The following is a 17786-nucleotide window of genomic DNA, read 5'->3' on the forward strand; positions in this document are numbered from 1 at the left end:
ATTGAATAGCTTCAAGGTCTGGCTGTTTACTGCCTGGGGGAATCCTTTTGTTGGGAAGTGATAGCTGGCTCTGATTGTTTCCTGACCAGAACTTCTCTGTTTTCAGAGTGTTGTTCTTTATTTACTGTTCTGATTTTAGAGTTTTGTTTTAAACCCTCAAACAGGCAAGAGTTCCTTCTTTCTCCCACCCTGGACATTATTCCACAGTTTCCTAGTTTCCAGCAGACCTCACAACCTCTGAGGATGCCTGCCATAGATGTGGGCAAAATATCAGGAGAGAATGCTTCTGGAACATAATGCCCGGAAAGCTCACAGACACAAGACCTTGAAGCTGAAAGGCTATTCAATGCTAATCAAGGTGGCCAACTGAACATTCACACCTGCCTCAAACAAACAAGAGTTCTTTCTCCCACCCTGAACATTCCACAGATTTATTTATTTATAGTGTCTGAAGCAAACTGGGGGTACAGTTGTAATGTATTTGAGAAGACAAAGTTAAAAACTTGGCATTATATTATTCCACAGAGATATAAACCCCACTTGCGTTGTTTCAAACTGGCCTCACAACCTCAGAGAATGCCTGCCACAGATGTAGGCGAAACGTCAGGAGAGAATGCTTCTGGAACATGGCCATACAGCCCGGAAAACGCACAGCAAACCAGTGATTCCGGCCTTGAAAGCCTTCGACAACACAATACTATCGGCTTCGGCTGGAGAACTGAGACAGCTTGGCACCAGGCCTAAAAGAAACCCAAGACCTTTTCATGCCCACAAAGTGCATCGTTTTGGCGACACTGGGCAATTCCCTATCGTCTTTTTCCGTTGCTGTTTCTCTCAACTTTTCAGGGAGCAGGGAGAAGCCGGAGCATACACTCCCCACCTCCCAGGCTTCCCCTTTGGCCCCACACCCAGCCGGACCTTCTGCCTGAAAGCCGCAGAGCAAGTCCTCCCACTCCTGAGGGGGGTAGGCCTCTTCCAAGGGACTCTGGAGGGGGGGGGGGGCTAGAGGCGGGAGGGGGCGTCTCCGTTGCCATGGAGAAAGTGGAGGAAGGAAAGGAAGAAGGCCTTCGTCTCCAGGCCGCGGCTCGAATGGTCTCCTGTGGGGAAAGCCCGCCTTACCTAGCTGAGCCTCCGAAACCCGGCGGCGGCCGGGCGAGCCTTCTCCTGCAGCAGGGGCAGCGGGGCCGGACATGGCAACGGCCCTCAGGGCGAGTCCATCTCTCTCGTGCGCGTGCCCCCCACCCCCCTTCCTTCCTTCCTTCCTTCCTTGGTCTCGCCCGACTCAGACGCTCGACTCAGCCCACCGCTTCCCGGCATGCAACGCAAGCTCAAGGCTGCCCTCTCCGCCACATCCTCGGCGGGCAGGCGCGCGGACGTCGCTTCCGGCAGCGGCGCGCGGACTTGGCCGGCGAAAGGTTCACGCCCTCGACCAGCTGCTCGCCGCCAACTTCCGCTTCCGGAATGTTTCCGCACTCCCTAGTGGACAGAGAGAGGAACCACGCTTGCCCTTTGACGTCTCTATTGTGAGGTTCCTACAAGTTGGCGCCATGTGTTTACCTTTTCTATCTCTACATTGCCACTAAAAGGAGCCCCGTCGTTCATATTTGATCCGGGCGGGGCTGTCATCTGCAATGAGGGAGAGAAGGGGTTAGTTCGTGGTGAAGGAGAAGCGGAAACGGACATCTTCAACAATTGGGCCACACAGTCTATAGCAGTTCTCAACCTGTGGGTCCCCAGGTGTTTTAGCCTTCAACTCCCAGAAATCCTAAAAGCTAGCAAACTGGTTGGGCTTTCTGAGAGTTGTAGGCCAAAACACCTGGGGACCCACAGGTTAAGAACCACAGGTTTAGAATGAAATGATCACTATCCCATTGCTTTATTTTGCCTGTTAAACCTGGTTTTATTCACGGAACCACTGGTCTACAGAAAACATACACACATGGATAAATACCTACATAAAAACTCAAACTATCACCCAGGTCACAAAAGAAGCACAATCAAAGTCCTGACAGACTGTGCAAAAAGAATCTGCGAACCCCATCTCCTCCTAGGGGAACTGAACTATCTAAACAGCTCTACAGGCCAATGGATACTCCACCACAGATATCAGAAGAGCTGCAAGGCCAAGAATAAGTCACAAGAGTAAAGACAAGATCCACCCAGAGGAAAAGTGGTCTTACCATACATCAAGGGAACCACTGACCACATAGGGAAGCTGATGAAGAAACACAATCTACGAACTATCTACAGACCCGTTAAGAAATCCAACAAATGCTAAATTCTGTAAAGGCCAAGAGGGATCCTCTCACGTCTGCAGGAGTCTACCATGCAACTGTGGACAAGTACATAGGGACCACTAAACGCAGCATTGCCCAAACACGAATCAAGGAACATGAAAGGCACTGTAGACTAATCCAACCAGTGAAGTCAGCCATAGCAGAGCACTTGAACCAACCTGGTAGTTTATTTGAGAAAAAACAAATGCTGGACTACTCTTAACAACTATCATGTCAGACTACACAGAGAAGCCACTGAAATCCACAAGCATGTGGACAATTTCAACAGAAAGGAGGAAACAATGAAAACGGACAAAATCTAACTACCAATATTTTAAAAAACTCTAAAATCAGGACAGTAAATTAAGAACAACACTCAGAAGACGGGAATTCCACACAGGAAAAAAAAATCAGAGCCAGCTAGCACCTCCCAACAAAGGATTACCCCAGGCAGTAAGCAGCCAGGCTTTGAAGCCTCAAGGCTGTTCATTGCTAATCAGGCTGGCTAATTGCAACATTCACACTTGTCTCAAATACGCAAGAGTTCTCCCACCCTGGACATTATTCTACAGATATATAAACCCCACTTGCCTAGTTTCAAACAGACCTCACAATCTCTGAGGATGCCTGCCATAGATGTGGGCGAAACATCAGGAGAGAATGCTTCTGCAACATGGCTGTACATCCCGGAAAGCTCACAGCAACCCTGTGATTCTATCCATGAAAGCCTTCGACAACACGTTCAAAGGGAAAGGTTTTGTTAGTTCCCCGACAGAGGAGGAAAGATGAGGAAAAGGCAAAACAGTAACAACTTTATTTACTTTGTTATTTACTGTATTTTTACCGTGCTCTATTTCAACCCCAGAGGGGACTCAGAGCAGCTTCCAAATTAGCAATAATTCAATGTCACAATAAACCTAAATATACAAAATACAATATACATTTTACTTTAAAATCAATAAAAATCATTAAAACCATAACATATCGATTCATTAAATAAACTGTTAAAACATTGCACAAAGGCCCAAAATCATAATCCAGGAGACATTCCAATTATATTACAATCACTTCATAGCTGCCTATTTCACTGTACTACTCTCCAAACTCCACAGTCAGGTTTTAACTTTGTTTCTGAAAACCTTGAGGGAGGGAGGGAGCCGATCTGATTTCACTGAGGAATTCCATAGCCACCACTGAGAAGGCCCTGTCCCTCGTCCGCACCAGCCATGCCTGTGTGGGCAGTGGGATCGAGAGCAGGACCTCCCCAGAAGATCTTAATGTCCAAGCTTGTTCATAGGAGATACACTCAGACAGATAAGCTGGGCCAGAACCGTTTTTGGCTTAATAGGCTAAAGCCAGCACTTTGAATTGTGCTTAGTAGCAGATTGGCAGCCAGTGGAGCTGATGCAACAGGGGGGTTGTATGCTTCAGTGAGGAGCTTGGCTGCTGCCCGTTGGACTACTTGAAGCTTCTGAACATTCTTCAAAGAGTGTGTTGAAGTAGTCTAGTTGAGATGTAACAAGAGTGTGGACCGCCATGACCAAGTCTGATTTCTTAAGGTACAGGTGCAACTGGCACAAAGTTTTAATTGTGCAAAAGCTCCCCTGGCTACCACTGAAATCTGGGGTTCCAGGCTCAGCGATTAATCCAGGAGAACACCGAAGCTGTGAACATTGTCAGAGTAATTTGCAACGCAGCAGTAGTTGGATAGAATCAGTGGAACGCAGAATGAAGTGACACCAAGAGCCATTGGTAAAACTATATACAAGTTTTACTGTAAGCAGTAATAACCAAGACAAACAGACTTGCAGACGAACACAGGATTCGACTCTCAGCAAACAGCACTCAACACAACTCAGAACTGAACTGAACTGATGTAATCAGTAATGCACACACTTGTGTCTGGACACTCAAGGTCATCACAGCTTCTCAGCAATTAACCCTTTCCAGACTATAGCACATATATCATGTGGATGATGCAATCAGTATGCAATACAGACAAGACACAAATTTCATTTAAACACTACCTATACACAAATCCCACATTAACAAACATGTGTCTTCAGGAGGAGTGTAACCTCATCCAACACAGGCTGTAACCCTATACTCTGTTCAGCCTTTCGACTGACCAGGAGTATCTCTGTCTTACCTGGATTCAATTTCAATTTATTCACCCTCATCCAGATCATCAGAGGTGCCAAGCACCAGTTCAGGACCTGAACAGCTTAGCAGTAGGTGGAAAAGAGTGATAGAGTTGGACATCATCTGTGTACAGATGGCATTGATGGTCCCAGGAATGCCCCCTGTCAAAACTCTAAGGAGACATGTGGTGACAACCAGTGACTTGAGGGCATATACCAACATATTCTATCTGTGCCAGGTGTCCTTACATGTAAACCTTTGTTTTGTTTGCATTTTTCATGAAAAACGACAAAAGTTCCTATAACAAATGTGTTGTTGAAGGCTTTCATGGCCAGAATTACTGGGTTGTTGTGGGTTTTTCAGGCTATCTGGCCATGTTCCAGCAGCATTCTTTGCCTGCATCTGTGGCTGGCATCTTCAGAGGTCTGTTGGAGGTGAAGCAAGTGGAGTGTATATATGTCTGTGGACTGTTCAGGGTGGGGGAAAGAACCCTTGTATGATTGAAGCTTGCAGTTAGCAAGCTTGATTGGCATTGAGTAGACATGCAGCTGCAGAGTCAATCAGTGAGGGTATAACAAATGTGAATAGATCAAATGGTTTAATTCATTTCTTTTTCAAAAAAGAGATCACTCACAAACAAGAAAAAATATATTAGTGTATGGCTACAAACCTGAATTCTGTGCTTACTCTATCAGAAAGGAGAAGTGTGGGAACCAAAACACGTTTTCTAAAGTAATGGCGGCCGAATAACAGCTTTTCTTTCTGTTTGTTCAAACCACTTCAGCTATCGGCTCAAACTAATTGCCAGTCAGAGACAGCTTGCACATGTGGCTTCAGTACAAAAAGTTCATAGATAGATACATTGTAAAGTAAGTATAATAAATGATTTCTAAGTAAATGCCTGGGTTACAGTAGAGTCTCACTTATCCAAGACTCGCTTATCCAACATTCTGGATTATCCAACACATTTTTGTAGTCAATGTTTTCAATATATCATGATATTTTGGTGCTAAATTCGTAAATACAGTAATTACAACATAACATTACTGCGTATTGAACTACTTTTTCTGTCAAATTTGTTGTATAACATGGTTTGGTGCTTAATTTGTAAAATCATAACCTAATTTGATGTTTAATAGGCTTTTCCTTAATCCCTCCTTATTATCCAAGATATTCGCTTATCCAAGGTTCTGCCAGCCCGTTTAGCTTGGATAAATGAGACTCTACTGTATTTGAAAAAGATATTTTGTGGGGGGTTTTCTGAAGTTAGAAAATATCAGCTAGGTAATTTGTAATGCAATTTATTAGAAAAAGTCAGTCTGCTTTTGTTTTTTTATGAATGCTCCCATTAGAAAATGCATAAGGATGTGGGTGAACTACAATTCCCAAAAGCATGTGGCAATCCTCCCCAAATCCCGCCAGTATTAAAAGTAGGCCATGTTGGATATGTGCCCCAAATTTAATCCAGGTCTGTCATTGATGGGGGTGGCAGTGGTCTGTGGAAGCAGGTGAAGGTACTGCAAATCCCATTGTCTGTGATCCATCCTCCCCCAGACCTCACCAGGACATAAAGTGGGTCATGGGATCTCTGTCCTAGGTTTGGTCCAGATCCATGGCTGATGGGGTTAGCAGTAGTCTCTGGATGTGGTGAAGGTACTACAAATCCCATCATCCATGGTTAATTCACTCCCAAACCTCACCAGGACATAAAGTGGGTCATGGTGGGTCTGTGTGCCAAGTTTGGTCCAGATCTGTCATTCATGGGGGTCGCAGTGGTCTGTAAAAGTCAGAGCTCCGGCTAGAAAAATAGTTGCTTGCATACCAAACATTCACTTTTATTATACAGTATACATAGAAGAGTTGGGACACAATGTATTATCACTCACAATCTTACTGTTTTAGTGGACTCTAATCTATTTGAAATTTGGCTGTTAATTGACCGTTTTAATGCTGGACACGTGTGTCACAGACAGGTCCTCCATGAAGAATGTTGAAGGACATTTTATACTAAGGCTCTAGAGACATTTTGAGTCAGGATGTTTTGGGTGATTCTGAAATATCCCATAAATAAGTAAGGCACTGGTACAAATACAGGAAAAGTTTACTCCTGATGCAAGTTGTGTGACCACTGTAGCTTCATTTTTGGCTGAAAACCAGTATTATGCCCACATTTGCATGCGAAAAAGAGTCATGCAGTAACTAAGTGTTACTGGTATTCAAACAAGCTTGTGTGCCTCATTGACAAAGGATTATGATAAAAAAAAAACCACTAGATGATAATCTACATCGGGGTTCCTGCTTGTTTAAAAAAATGTTGTTACTAGGTAAACCCGCAAATGTTTGAAATAATTATGACTGTTCTCATACTACAAAGCCACAAGATGGCAACCTATCATGTAAGAAATAAGTAAGTTGTGTTGTAAGGCAGAGGCTTTCATAAATATTACTGCACAGAACTACAACCTGTCTGTATGAATAATAAAACTCTTAAAACAAAGGGGAAAACACAGCAAAGATTCAGATGATTTGTTACCAGACACTGCAATAGCTCTTTCCAGCTCTGTTTAGTTGTGCAAGGACAGGTGATAATATGGGATATGATAAGAAAAGTTGTATATGATACCCTATAGCCCAGCTTTCCAAGCTGTGTGTGTTGGCTGCAATGCACATTAGGGTGTTGGCTGCAATGCATAGGTGTGTCACGTGAACATAACAAGAAATGACAAACATCTTGGAAATGTATGTTACTATCTTTAAAATCATATTTTAAAAAAAACACAAACAAAAGGTTTTCATGAGCTATGTTGTGTCTCCATACATGTCATTCTTGTAATTTATGTATGTGTCCGTATCTCTTAAGAATTTGTTTAACCTCTGGTTTGCTAGTAAAACCAAATTACTGTGTCATGAAATGATGTATGTCTAAAAAGTGTATCACTAATGTGAAATGCTTAGAAACCTCTTCCTTATAGATTCACCATATTCTCTCCTGCTCTTCTTTTCTCATGTAAGAATTAATACTGGAACCAGTATTACTTATTTCTGGAATAAAGGACAAACTATTTGTGAGCAAAGGGGCTGAGGTCTATGTTGGACTAAATCCACCCTCCACAAAAAGCTTGTCCAGACTCACTTAATATTAGGATATAGCAATTCCAGTTATTGAACTCCCTGCTTTTAAAAGAGCCAAATGATATTTCTCTTGTCCCAGTGTACTTACCAATAGTTTCTATTAATTACTACAACTTTTTACTCCTTAGCTGGATGAAGTTTGTTTCTTGAGCCATTACATTTTGATCATATTCTGCATTTACACATGCATGTATGTTGGTGGACTTTTATAGCATGTTTGTCATGTAGAAAGAGTGACAAGGAAGAGGATTAGAACAGCAATTTCCATTCCGCAAATGGAAGTCTTACTTGCACCATGTTGGATTTTGGGCAAAAAGTATGTTTTCCACAATACCCACAAACTGAACCACTTCTTTGGGCCAAAGCAAAGAAAATTCTTCTAGCTTCTCTAAGGCCCCTTCCACACAGCTGAATAAAATCCCAGATTATCTGCTTTGAACTAGAATATATGACAGTGTGGACTCAGATATCCCAGTTCAAAGCAGATATTGTGGGATTTTCTACCTTGATATTCTGGGTTATATGGCTGTGAGGAAGGGCCCTAAGTTTTGTTGTGTGTTTTCCGGGCTGTATGGCCATGTTCTGGAAGTATTCTCTCCTGACGTTTCGCCCTCATCTATGGCAGGCATCCTCAGAGTTTGTGAGGTACAATCTCTGAGGATGCTCACCATAGATATGGGTGAAACGTCAGGAGAGAATACTTCTGGAACATGGCCATGCAGCCCGGAAAACGCGCAACCCTGTGATTCCGGCCATGAAAGCCTTCAACAACATATGGCCCTAAATTTGTTTACACATACAACAAACCCAGATAGAATCACAATATCTTTATAAAAATTATAAAACTGAAATATTGACACACTGTATAAGTAAAAAGTATGTCATGTTTTGTTAGTATGTATGATTTGATTACAGTTTCCTTCCCACAGGCTGCTTTGAATATTATTAAATCATTATGTAGCTATAATGTTGTTATAAAGACACTAAGTACAGTCAAAACTAAGTTAATATCTGATATACTTCACCTCAAGTAATCAACACAAATCTGTCTCAGATATGGATTTTACAGAATAATTAAATTATGTTCAGTAGCTTTTCAAAGGGTTCTAAACATTTCTTGCTGAGAAGATAAAATGTTTTTTCTCTTTTTTTGGTGTCCCATTTGAAAAAGATTTTTTAACAAAAATTACAAAAATCCTTACTTGGAAAAATTTGATGCATGATATGCACGGAGTGCTAAATGATAAATGTGGGTTGTTGAATGCAGAAGTCACAAAATGAAACAGGGTTACCATCTATGTTTCTTGTTTTCCACACATGTTGGATTCCAGGTTCTTATAGGGTGTTCTATGCAATTGAGTGGTTTTTGACAGTGAGTGAAAGTCTTGCACCTATTGTTTTAAAAAACACATTGCAATTGTAGATGTGACAATTCCAGTTTCTGGGTCCCTGGGTTAATTTTACAACTAGAAAAAGTCCAGCTTTTGGAAGAAAGTCTAATTGAATAGAACGTCTTGCAAACAATTAGAAGGAAGAAGGAGGAATGCGACCAAGCTGAGTAACAGCTGTAACACAGAAGTGTGTGTGTGTGTAGGATAGATAGATGGATGGATGCATTTTGTATTAGTTGTCTCTCCTGTACTTCCATTGGTCTGGAAGTTTCTCTCTTTTTAAACATTTTATATAAGATTTTCAAAATATATGAAATTGACTATTATCAACACATAATAATGTACAATAAAAAACAGAAAAATGGAAGGCCCCAAAAGAAGGGATGAAAAGGATATGAGGAAAAGAGAAAATCAATTTGACTTCGTATCTTCTTTTCAACACTCAAAAACAGGGAAGTTCCAGACAAACAATCAGGGCCACCTAATTACCTCCCAACAAAGGATTACCCAAGGCAGGAAGCAGCCAGGCTTTGAGGCTGAAAAGCCATTCAGTACTAGTCAAGGTGGTCAATTGAAACATTCACACTTGTTTCAAACAGACAAGAGTCCTTTCTCCCTGGACATTTTACAGATATATAAACCCCACTTGCCTAGTTTCCAGCAGACCTCACAACCTCTGGGGATGCCTGCCTTAGATGTGGGCGAAACATCAGGAGAGAATGCTTTTGGAACATGGCCGTACAGCCCAGAAAACTCACAGCAACCCTGTGATTCTGACCATTAAAGCCTTTAACAACACATTCTTTTCAGCAGTTATTTAAACATAATCAGTTTGTACTTCTTAACTAGAGGGACCAAAGCACGAAAAAGGGAGGCTGGTGAAATGAAAAACCATCCCGGGATGCATTTTGGAAGAAACATTCACGGATTCTATGAATGGTCCCAAGTGTTTTTGCTTACATAATACAGGTTTACCTGACCTGGTTGTTTCATTTCATGTATGAACATTGATAGTTAGAAATGAAAAGTTTATAGGAACAGGGTGAACTTCTCCTCCTCTTCCTGTTCTTCTTCCACATCCCTTCACTTGCCAGTATGTCGGTGCCTGGGAGCATGGATAAAGGCCCCATAAGCCCTGAGAGAGATCCTATCATGCACAGCAAGGGAAAGAAGAGGCTATTGCTCATGCATGGGTTCCTCTTCCCCTCCTTGGTGGCTTCTTTCTCTTCTCCATAACTCCTCTCTCGAAACCATCTCCCCAGCCTTTCGTCATCTGGTTGTGTATGTGGTGTCGTACCACATCTTGGTGCTAGCTGTGGGAGTGAGGCTATACAGGTAGTCCCCAAGTTACAAACATCCGACTTACAAATGATTCATTGTTACAATTGGGGGGTGAGACAACAGGAAATGAGAGAAATCTACTCCTAGGGAGGGAAAATAATTCCTGGAAGAGGTATCATGTAAACTATCTTGGCCTTGGTATGTTAATTTTCTTAATTACTATACTTCTAAATATATGGGAGAAATGGAAGAGCAATAAGGGAGACATGAGGATTCCTCCAAAACAGCTGAAATATGGGAGCTCCTGGAGCTTCCTTCAGCTGGGCCAACCAGGCCCAGAAAGATAGACAATAACTTAGTACTACCTTGCTCTTTCAGGAAAAAAGCACAGTGGATGTCCTGGAGATACCTGAACGCAGATATTATAATATTGGCTTATTAGCCATTAAAAGGGCTGCCAAAATCAGCTATATTGCTGGGTTATCCGAGGAGATGGGAATAATCACAGGCTTTATAGTGCAGTACAAAGGACTTTTAAATAGACCTTTAAAGGGTTGCTTCAGTACTACAGGTTTGGGGCAAGGGAGATTGTCAATGGAGGACCACAGTCAAAGAAGAACCTTCCTACTGCTGCTGTAAGCCCAACATTGCCTTATATCCCACTCATACCAAGGACTCTGGCAATCTGTAATGTCCTGTATTGCATAATTTGGCCAGCCTGCTCTGAAATTTATTTGTTACTGTTGTGTGGGGTCACTGGGTTTATATTTCATACAGTGCACTTGTCTTGTCACACACTTCACCAGTGGTTCTCAACCTGTGGGTCCGCAGATGTTTTGGCCTTGAACTCCCAGAAATCCTAACAACTGGTAAACTGGCTGGGATTTCTGGGAGTTGTAGGCCAAAACACCTGGGGACCCACAAGTTGAGAACCACTGCACTACACTTTCTGGATTTTGCCTGACTGTTTCTCTAGCACTCGCACACTTAGATACACAGAGAAACAAGATAACTCTTTGTGTCTGGAGAAGTTTAGCTTATGAAAGCATATGCGCCAACAAATATATTAGTCTTGCAGACTCTTTGTTTCAGGTATCTTATTGTGCAGTTTTTATCTCCCTCTGTATCTCAATAGCCTTGGGAGCTGAAGTGGTGATTTCTCATTGATCCACAACAGTGCCCGTGTTGCTAAGAAATGAACAGAAAGGGGCTTGTTTGGGTGTGAACGTAAGCACAATGTTTCCTCATGTGCTGCCTACTTGGGAGGGGTTATCTCTTAGTAGCTATAAGTAGCCATCAATCTGGGACTGAGCACAGCCACTTTATCTTCCTACCCAGGGAAACAGCTGGCTGCTCCTGGGGTTTTGCTTGGAAAAAGCATTCCGGGAAACCAAGAACAAGAGAGACTGCAAAAGTTGGCATATAGCTTTGATACCTCAGGAAAGAGCAGCCATTTTGTCATTTTTGCAGTTGTCCTGGATCTTCTGTACGTGAAACAGTTCAGTTTTTTGTTGTGCTGCTCACAGCATGGCTTCATCTAACATTAGCAGTCCAGCAGCATGTCAGGAGGAGGCTACAGAGACATGGCCACTACCACCCTGCACTGAGTATCTATGCCCATTGCTGCCCATCTGCATTCTCATCCCAGTGACAGCTGTGTGCTTGCTCTTACTAATTCTTGGCGTTGGTGGCAATGTTTTGACTGTAGTTGTGACAAGCCGGTCTCGTGACTTGCGCAGTACAACCAGCCTCTATCTGGGGAGCTTGGCTGTCTCTGATCTGCTGCTGCTTTTACTTGGGCTGCCAATGGACCTGTACCGTCTGTGGCGCTCACGGCCATGGGTGCTAGGAACACTGTTGTGCCGTGTCTGGCATTGGTCTGGGGAAGCGTGTGCCTACTGCTCCATCCTTCATCTGACGGCTCTGACTGCTGAGCGCTATGTTGCCATTTGCTTCCCATTGCGTGCTAAAGTGCTGGTGACCCAACAGCGCGTAAAAGCATTATTGGTAATACTGTGGGCTATTGCACTGCTCTCTGCTGCACCATTTCTCTTCCTTGTGGGAGTCCAACAGGCCAGCAACACCTCTAGTGACAATGACTTCACCCGTGAATGTGGTCCTACCGACTATGCGAAACAGTCAGGGATATTGGGGACAATGTTCTGGGTCACCACCAGCTACTTCATGCTGCCCTGCCTCTGTCTCTACATCCTCCATGGCTTGATTGCACGGGAGCTTCTACTGGTCAGGAAGGCACACCTTGGTGGGACGTCCTACCGGAACCATCAGCATACTGTACGCATGTTAGGTAAGTAAATGGAGCGCAACAGAGGGAATACTACTATAATAACTCGTTCCTATGTCCCTCATTCCCATAGAGTCACTATCAGTCCCACCCCTCCAAGGTCCTTTTGTACCAGCCAACAGGATGAAGAGTATCATGTCTTCTGTTTGTTTCACAGGCTATTTTCCCATCCAAAGGAAGGAAGGAAAAAAATTGTGTCTACATCCCTATCTGGGAATGTGGAATATAGCTTATAGCCAATAGCAAAATGTCATCCACGTACTTTTAAAGGCTTTTTGGCTATTTGGCTATTAACTAATTGGCAGATTCTTGGCCACACTTTCTTAACCTCCCATTTCAAATCCATCAGTGAGATGATGCTCTTGTCTGTTGGCAGTTCCATTCCTGTTCAACAGCAAAGAGCATCAAGCAGCCTCTTTAAAAAGTGTTATTACAGTTTACCTTCTCCAAGAACTTCTAAACAACCCCACCATGGCTAGCGTCAACTGTGTCAAAGCAACAAGTTAATTGTCTTTCCTCTTTTTCCTCCTTTCCAGTTGTGCTGATTTTGGCGTTTATCATTTGCTGGCTGCCCTTCCACATTGGCAGGATCATGTACATCAACCCAGAAAATTCCAGGATGATGTATTTCTCCCAATATTTTAATATTTTTGCGTTGCAGCTTTTCTACTTGAGTGCTAGTATCAATCCAATTCTTTACAACCTTGTCTCAAAGAAATACAGGGCAGCTCTTTATAAGCTACTGGTGACCAAGCGATCTACAGAAAGATCTTCTACCATTACCAGAGAGACTGCTGGCTACGTAGAAATTAGTGGTTAGCAGCATTACTAACATCACAAACCTATGGGACTCTGTTTCCTTTCCTTTCACTGTTGTACATTTAAAGCAGGTTGTTGAAATAATTTCCTAATTTGCTTATGCCTCCGAAAAAAAGAATAAGCAGCAGAAAGAGGTAAACAAGGAAAACTCTATTTAAAAAAAAGATTTCAAACAATGATGATTCCTGCCTCTGATGAGGATAAATGTAAGGAGATAAAATTTAACTTTTTGATTTGGTAGTGTTTAATTGTCAAAACAAGTAGAAATCCATTATAAAATGCACTGATAGATCTCTTTCTAAATCCTAGTGTAACAAATCTCTGTATTGGGGCTATTCTGTAATGGAAAATGCTGCTACAATAACTGCAAAAAACCTTGGTAGTCTAGCTAAAGAAGAGATATAAGTTTGTGAAAGGAGAAACCTGAGTATGTGTGTGTGACTGTGTGTCCTATGTGTGTGTAGCTATTGCAGAAGACACCAAGACACACTCCTGAAATTCCTTAATTGTCTTTATAGGTGAGCTACTAATAGATCAGTAAGATTTCACACTTGTTTGCAGATTTTTTTAATTTATGTAACTACATTTGTATTATTTTCATTTTTAAAACATCTCATAGTTGTGTACAGTAGAACCAAGTGCTATGGGCATTTTCACACTGCACAAACATAACACTTTGATGCCACTTTACCTCTCACCCTATCAAATACAATCCTTTAGTTTTCAGTAGTATTAGAATCCGAGCAAAGCTGCTGTAATATCTAAATATTCTACAAATATCTGGATTCTATAGGAAGCAAATGTGGCAATTAAAATGATATCAAAATTCTAGAACTATGTAGCATGAAAGAGACCAATATTTATTAACAGCTCGAAAGAAGTGTGAGAATTTGTTGTACTTCTGTATATGAAATATAAATGGAATTTCATTTTAGAAACCTCCAAGATATTGTATTATGTACTATATGCAAATATAGGTATTCCAAAATCCAAGAAAATACCAAAATCCTTCTGGTCCCAAGCATTTTGAATGCAGGATGCTCAATTAGTCCATTTGGAAGGAATTGGACTTGGCATTGCAGGGGACCACAGTTGAAATGAAAATATTGCTTTGCCTGATTTTGTGCATATGGGAGGCAAACAAAATTGGCTGTGACACAGAAAGACCAAATTAGGAAGGTATGGATCTGAAAAAAATCTCGCATGCCTATCAAATGTGGCAAATGCTTCCTAAACTGCATTGGAAGTCAACTTCATACAATATCCTTCTTTAAGATCAGCGTAAAGTGTGATAATCCTTTATTAAGTCCTTTACAAATGCCCTCAGATCTCTTTGAATGTGCCACCTATATATCAACTGGCAATGCTAGATAGGGTAAAATAGGTAGATTTTGGAAATACAGTAGTCTCACTTATCCAACATAAACGGGCCGGCAGAATGTTGGATAAGCAAATATGTTAGATAATAAGGAGAGATTAAGGAGAAGCCTATTAAACATCAAATTAGGTTACGATTTTACAAATTAAGCACCAAAACATCATGTTATACAACAAATTTGACAGAAAAGGTAGTTCAATATGCAATAATGCTACGTAGTAATTACTGTATTTACGAATTTAGCACCAAAATATCACGATGTATTGAAAACATTGACTACAAAAATGCGTTGGATAATCCAGAATGTTGGATAAGCGAGTGTTGGATAAGTGAGACTCTACTGTAATACCTTCCTGCCAGATGTAAGCATGTATTACGCTATGTAACACAATTTTTGTTATTCAGTTATAAATGTCATTTCCTAATTGGCTCTATCCTAAAAACATAGAAAAGGTTTATTAAAGTGCAAAAACTTTGTTTTTGTGGGACATCCTGCAGCACGTTTTCCTATAGTTTTTCAATGAATATCTCAGAGCGTCTCAACCAATTCAACATAGTTCATGACAGCCACAAAAACCAAGTTTCTGGAGTATAACAACTATTTTCAAAGTAAGTACTTCACAATTAAACAGGAAATAACACTTTCAAACCAGGAACAGATTTTTTTTAAAAAAAAAATGTTACACAGTATAATTCAAGAACTTAAACTTTTTTTTCTAAATCTCATTCTGTTTTGAATGGCATATCATAACAGTTCCTACCATGACTGTAGTGATTACAAAGCTTGAATTATGGCATATATTTACTCATGTATAAGTCTATCAATTTTAGTCAAAAATGAGCTCAACTGAGTGTGTTTCTGCATGTGTCGATGTAAGTACTGTATTTTAACACTTAGCAAAAAACAACAAAAAAAAGCTCAGCCATCTCCTTAGTAGAGTGGCACTCCTAGTAGAGTGGCAAAAAGCAAGACATTTCCTGGAAGGACCTTAAAAAGCAGCAGGCTCCTCTATTCTCCATCCAGGTACGGCTTTGGGTCAAAGAAATGGCAGCAGGGGTGGCTCTTTGGTGCTTTCCCTCAAAGGATCGCGGAGAGAGTAGAGGAGGGAGTGTTTCTTTCAGGTTGTCCCAGAATGGACATATCTCATGCCTTTCACCACTCTATGCTGGCAAGAGATGTCTCCTTTGTTGATAAGAGTTCATGATTTTAATCTTTGTTCTGTGTATTTTAATATGTGTTTTGTAGAAATACATTTTGATATGTGTATTTTATAGAATGTTTATGATGATTATGTGATTTAGCTATGTTGTAACCCGCCTCGAACTATAATAATAATAATAATAATAATAATAATAATAATTATTATTATTATTATTATTATTATTATTATTATTATTATGTACCTTAATTATACTGTACCTTATTATTATACTGTATCTTAATTTTTTTTTTAAAAAATTAACCACACTCTATCTGATTACAGTGGTGATAGGCCATTGTAAAAGCTTGGGCAGAAAATAAGATGGTGCCGGTGCTTTCCCTTCTCCACGGAATGACCCTTGGCTGATCCATGGGTCATATCAAAATCCATAATTTGGGCCTCAAAGCCTGCACCCTGGCTTACATTACATATGGTACCCAATGTTTACCTTTTCTATGATGTATCGTTTATGTATTGTTTTTCAGAAATAGTCAATTCGGAAATAAAACTAAATTGAAAGTTTCAAAAGCTGCATTGTTGTTATGAAAATCCACACTGACTGAAAAAAACCCCCACATAATGATTCTTTGATACTGAGTTTTTTCCAAGGCTATAAGAGAGAGGGAAACATTTGGCCAGCAAGAAATTGATCAGCTCAAATGAAATTCTGATATTTGTTTTGCTTTGCTTTCTGCTACTATATCAATCATGGAAGGTCATAACCCAGATAATTCAAACTTTCTCTGGTTGGATCATGGAAAAATGTTTTAGGCTTGCAAATGACGCCATTACTTCCCATATTGAAATAAATGTCTAGAATGATTGTAATAGTGGTATAAAATTTTTCCATTTTTTAAAAAAAATTAATATAATTTGTTAAAATAATACAAAAGATGCTTGGAGAGGAGATATGTGTGACCCGAAATGTACCTTCCATTATCAGGGGGACCCACCTCCACCCAATTTCCAGTCATTCCTCCTGCCCCACGGCTCACTATGTTCAGCAGGAATTCTCACCTTCTGTATGCCATTTTCCAGCAACAGGAGGGCTGCAATGGGGAGGAAGGTGTGGAAAAGTCTAATTTCACGAGTCCAAGGACATGCTGCTAAATCTGCATCCAGCTATATATGAACAATCATGTTTGTGAAGTCTCTGTATAATCATGAACCAGTACTCGCTACACTTACAAGCAAGCACTTTTTTCTGTGGTATTTAATTTTTTATACATTATTTTTTTCTGACTCCTCATTTTCTATGAATACACGTCCTTTATTCTCGGGACCATTATCATCTCTTTATCCGTCACATAAGCCTCCCCTTTCAAATAAAGCATAGCATTCAAAGACAAATGGGAAATCTACAACACCAGCTTTTCTTTCATTGGTTCAGTACTGATAATTCCTTTCCTGCAAGGTAATTGTAATGTCTACCCTAACGCGGCAAAGGAGTTCTTCTGGGGAAAGATCTATTGAGCTTAAGAAAGGCATGCCTAATATTTTCTGCAAATAGGTCTATTTGGTAGGCTGGCTGCACATATTATCTAGTTGCTGTGCTAAAAATCATAATGTTTCCATGTACATTTCAACATGTTGCCTCATAAAACCAATATGTTACTTTATATTTCAGAATTGTATTAGTTTCCTGCCAGCTGGGATGTCATTGTCACTAGTCAAAATACTTAGAAGTGTTAAAACTCAGATGCGAATCTTTATTTAATTGAACATACGGGTGACTACCTATCTGTGATTTCCCTATCCAAATTGTATTGCTTCCTTTGTTACAGAAGTATTATCTTTAAAAAGACAGAGAAAGAATAAAGCTAGTTTTATGATACAGGTGTTTTAAAGTACAGTAATGAA

The 17786-nt window shown here is 40.8% G+C and overlaps 2 protein-coding genes across 4 annotated transcripts in view; one reads left to right on the forward strand and one right to left on the reverse strand.

Moving 5' to 3' along the window:
• Positions 1-1433, reverse strand: part of aftph (aftiphilin) — a 43688-nt gene extending 42255 nt beyond the window's left edge. For 2 of the 3 annotated variants that reach the window (XM_008114739.3, XM_003215234.4), the window contains exon 1: positions 1120-1430. The gene's annotated coding sequence lies outside the window, so the exon portion shown is untranslated. Of the gene's footprint in view, positions 1-1119 lie in introns of all 3 variants that reach the window. The other variant, XM_008114743.3, reaches the window with a different exon arrangement.
• Positions 1434-11532: 10099 nt separating this feature from the next.
• Positions 11533-16109, forward strand: mlnr (motilin receptor). Its single transcript, XM_003215233.3, has 2 exons — positions 11533-12530; positions 13064-16109. The coding sequence occupies exons 1-2, from the start codon at positions 11750-11752 to the stop codon at positions 13345-13347; spliced, it is 1065 nt and encodes a 354-aa protein (XP_003215281.1). The 5' UTR covers positions 11533-11749; the 3' UTR covers positions 13348-16109.
• The last annotated feature ends 1677 nt before the right edge of the window (positions 16110-17786 follow it).

The sequence above is a fragment of the Anolis carolinensis genome, chromosome 1, assembly GCF_035594765.1.
Source record: "Anolis carolinensis isolate JA03-04 chromosome 1, rAnoCar3.1.pri, whole genome shotgun sequence".
Lineage (NCBI taxonomy): Eukaryota > Metazoa > Chordata > Lepidosauria > Squamata > Dactyloidae > Anolis > Anolis carolinensis.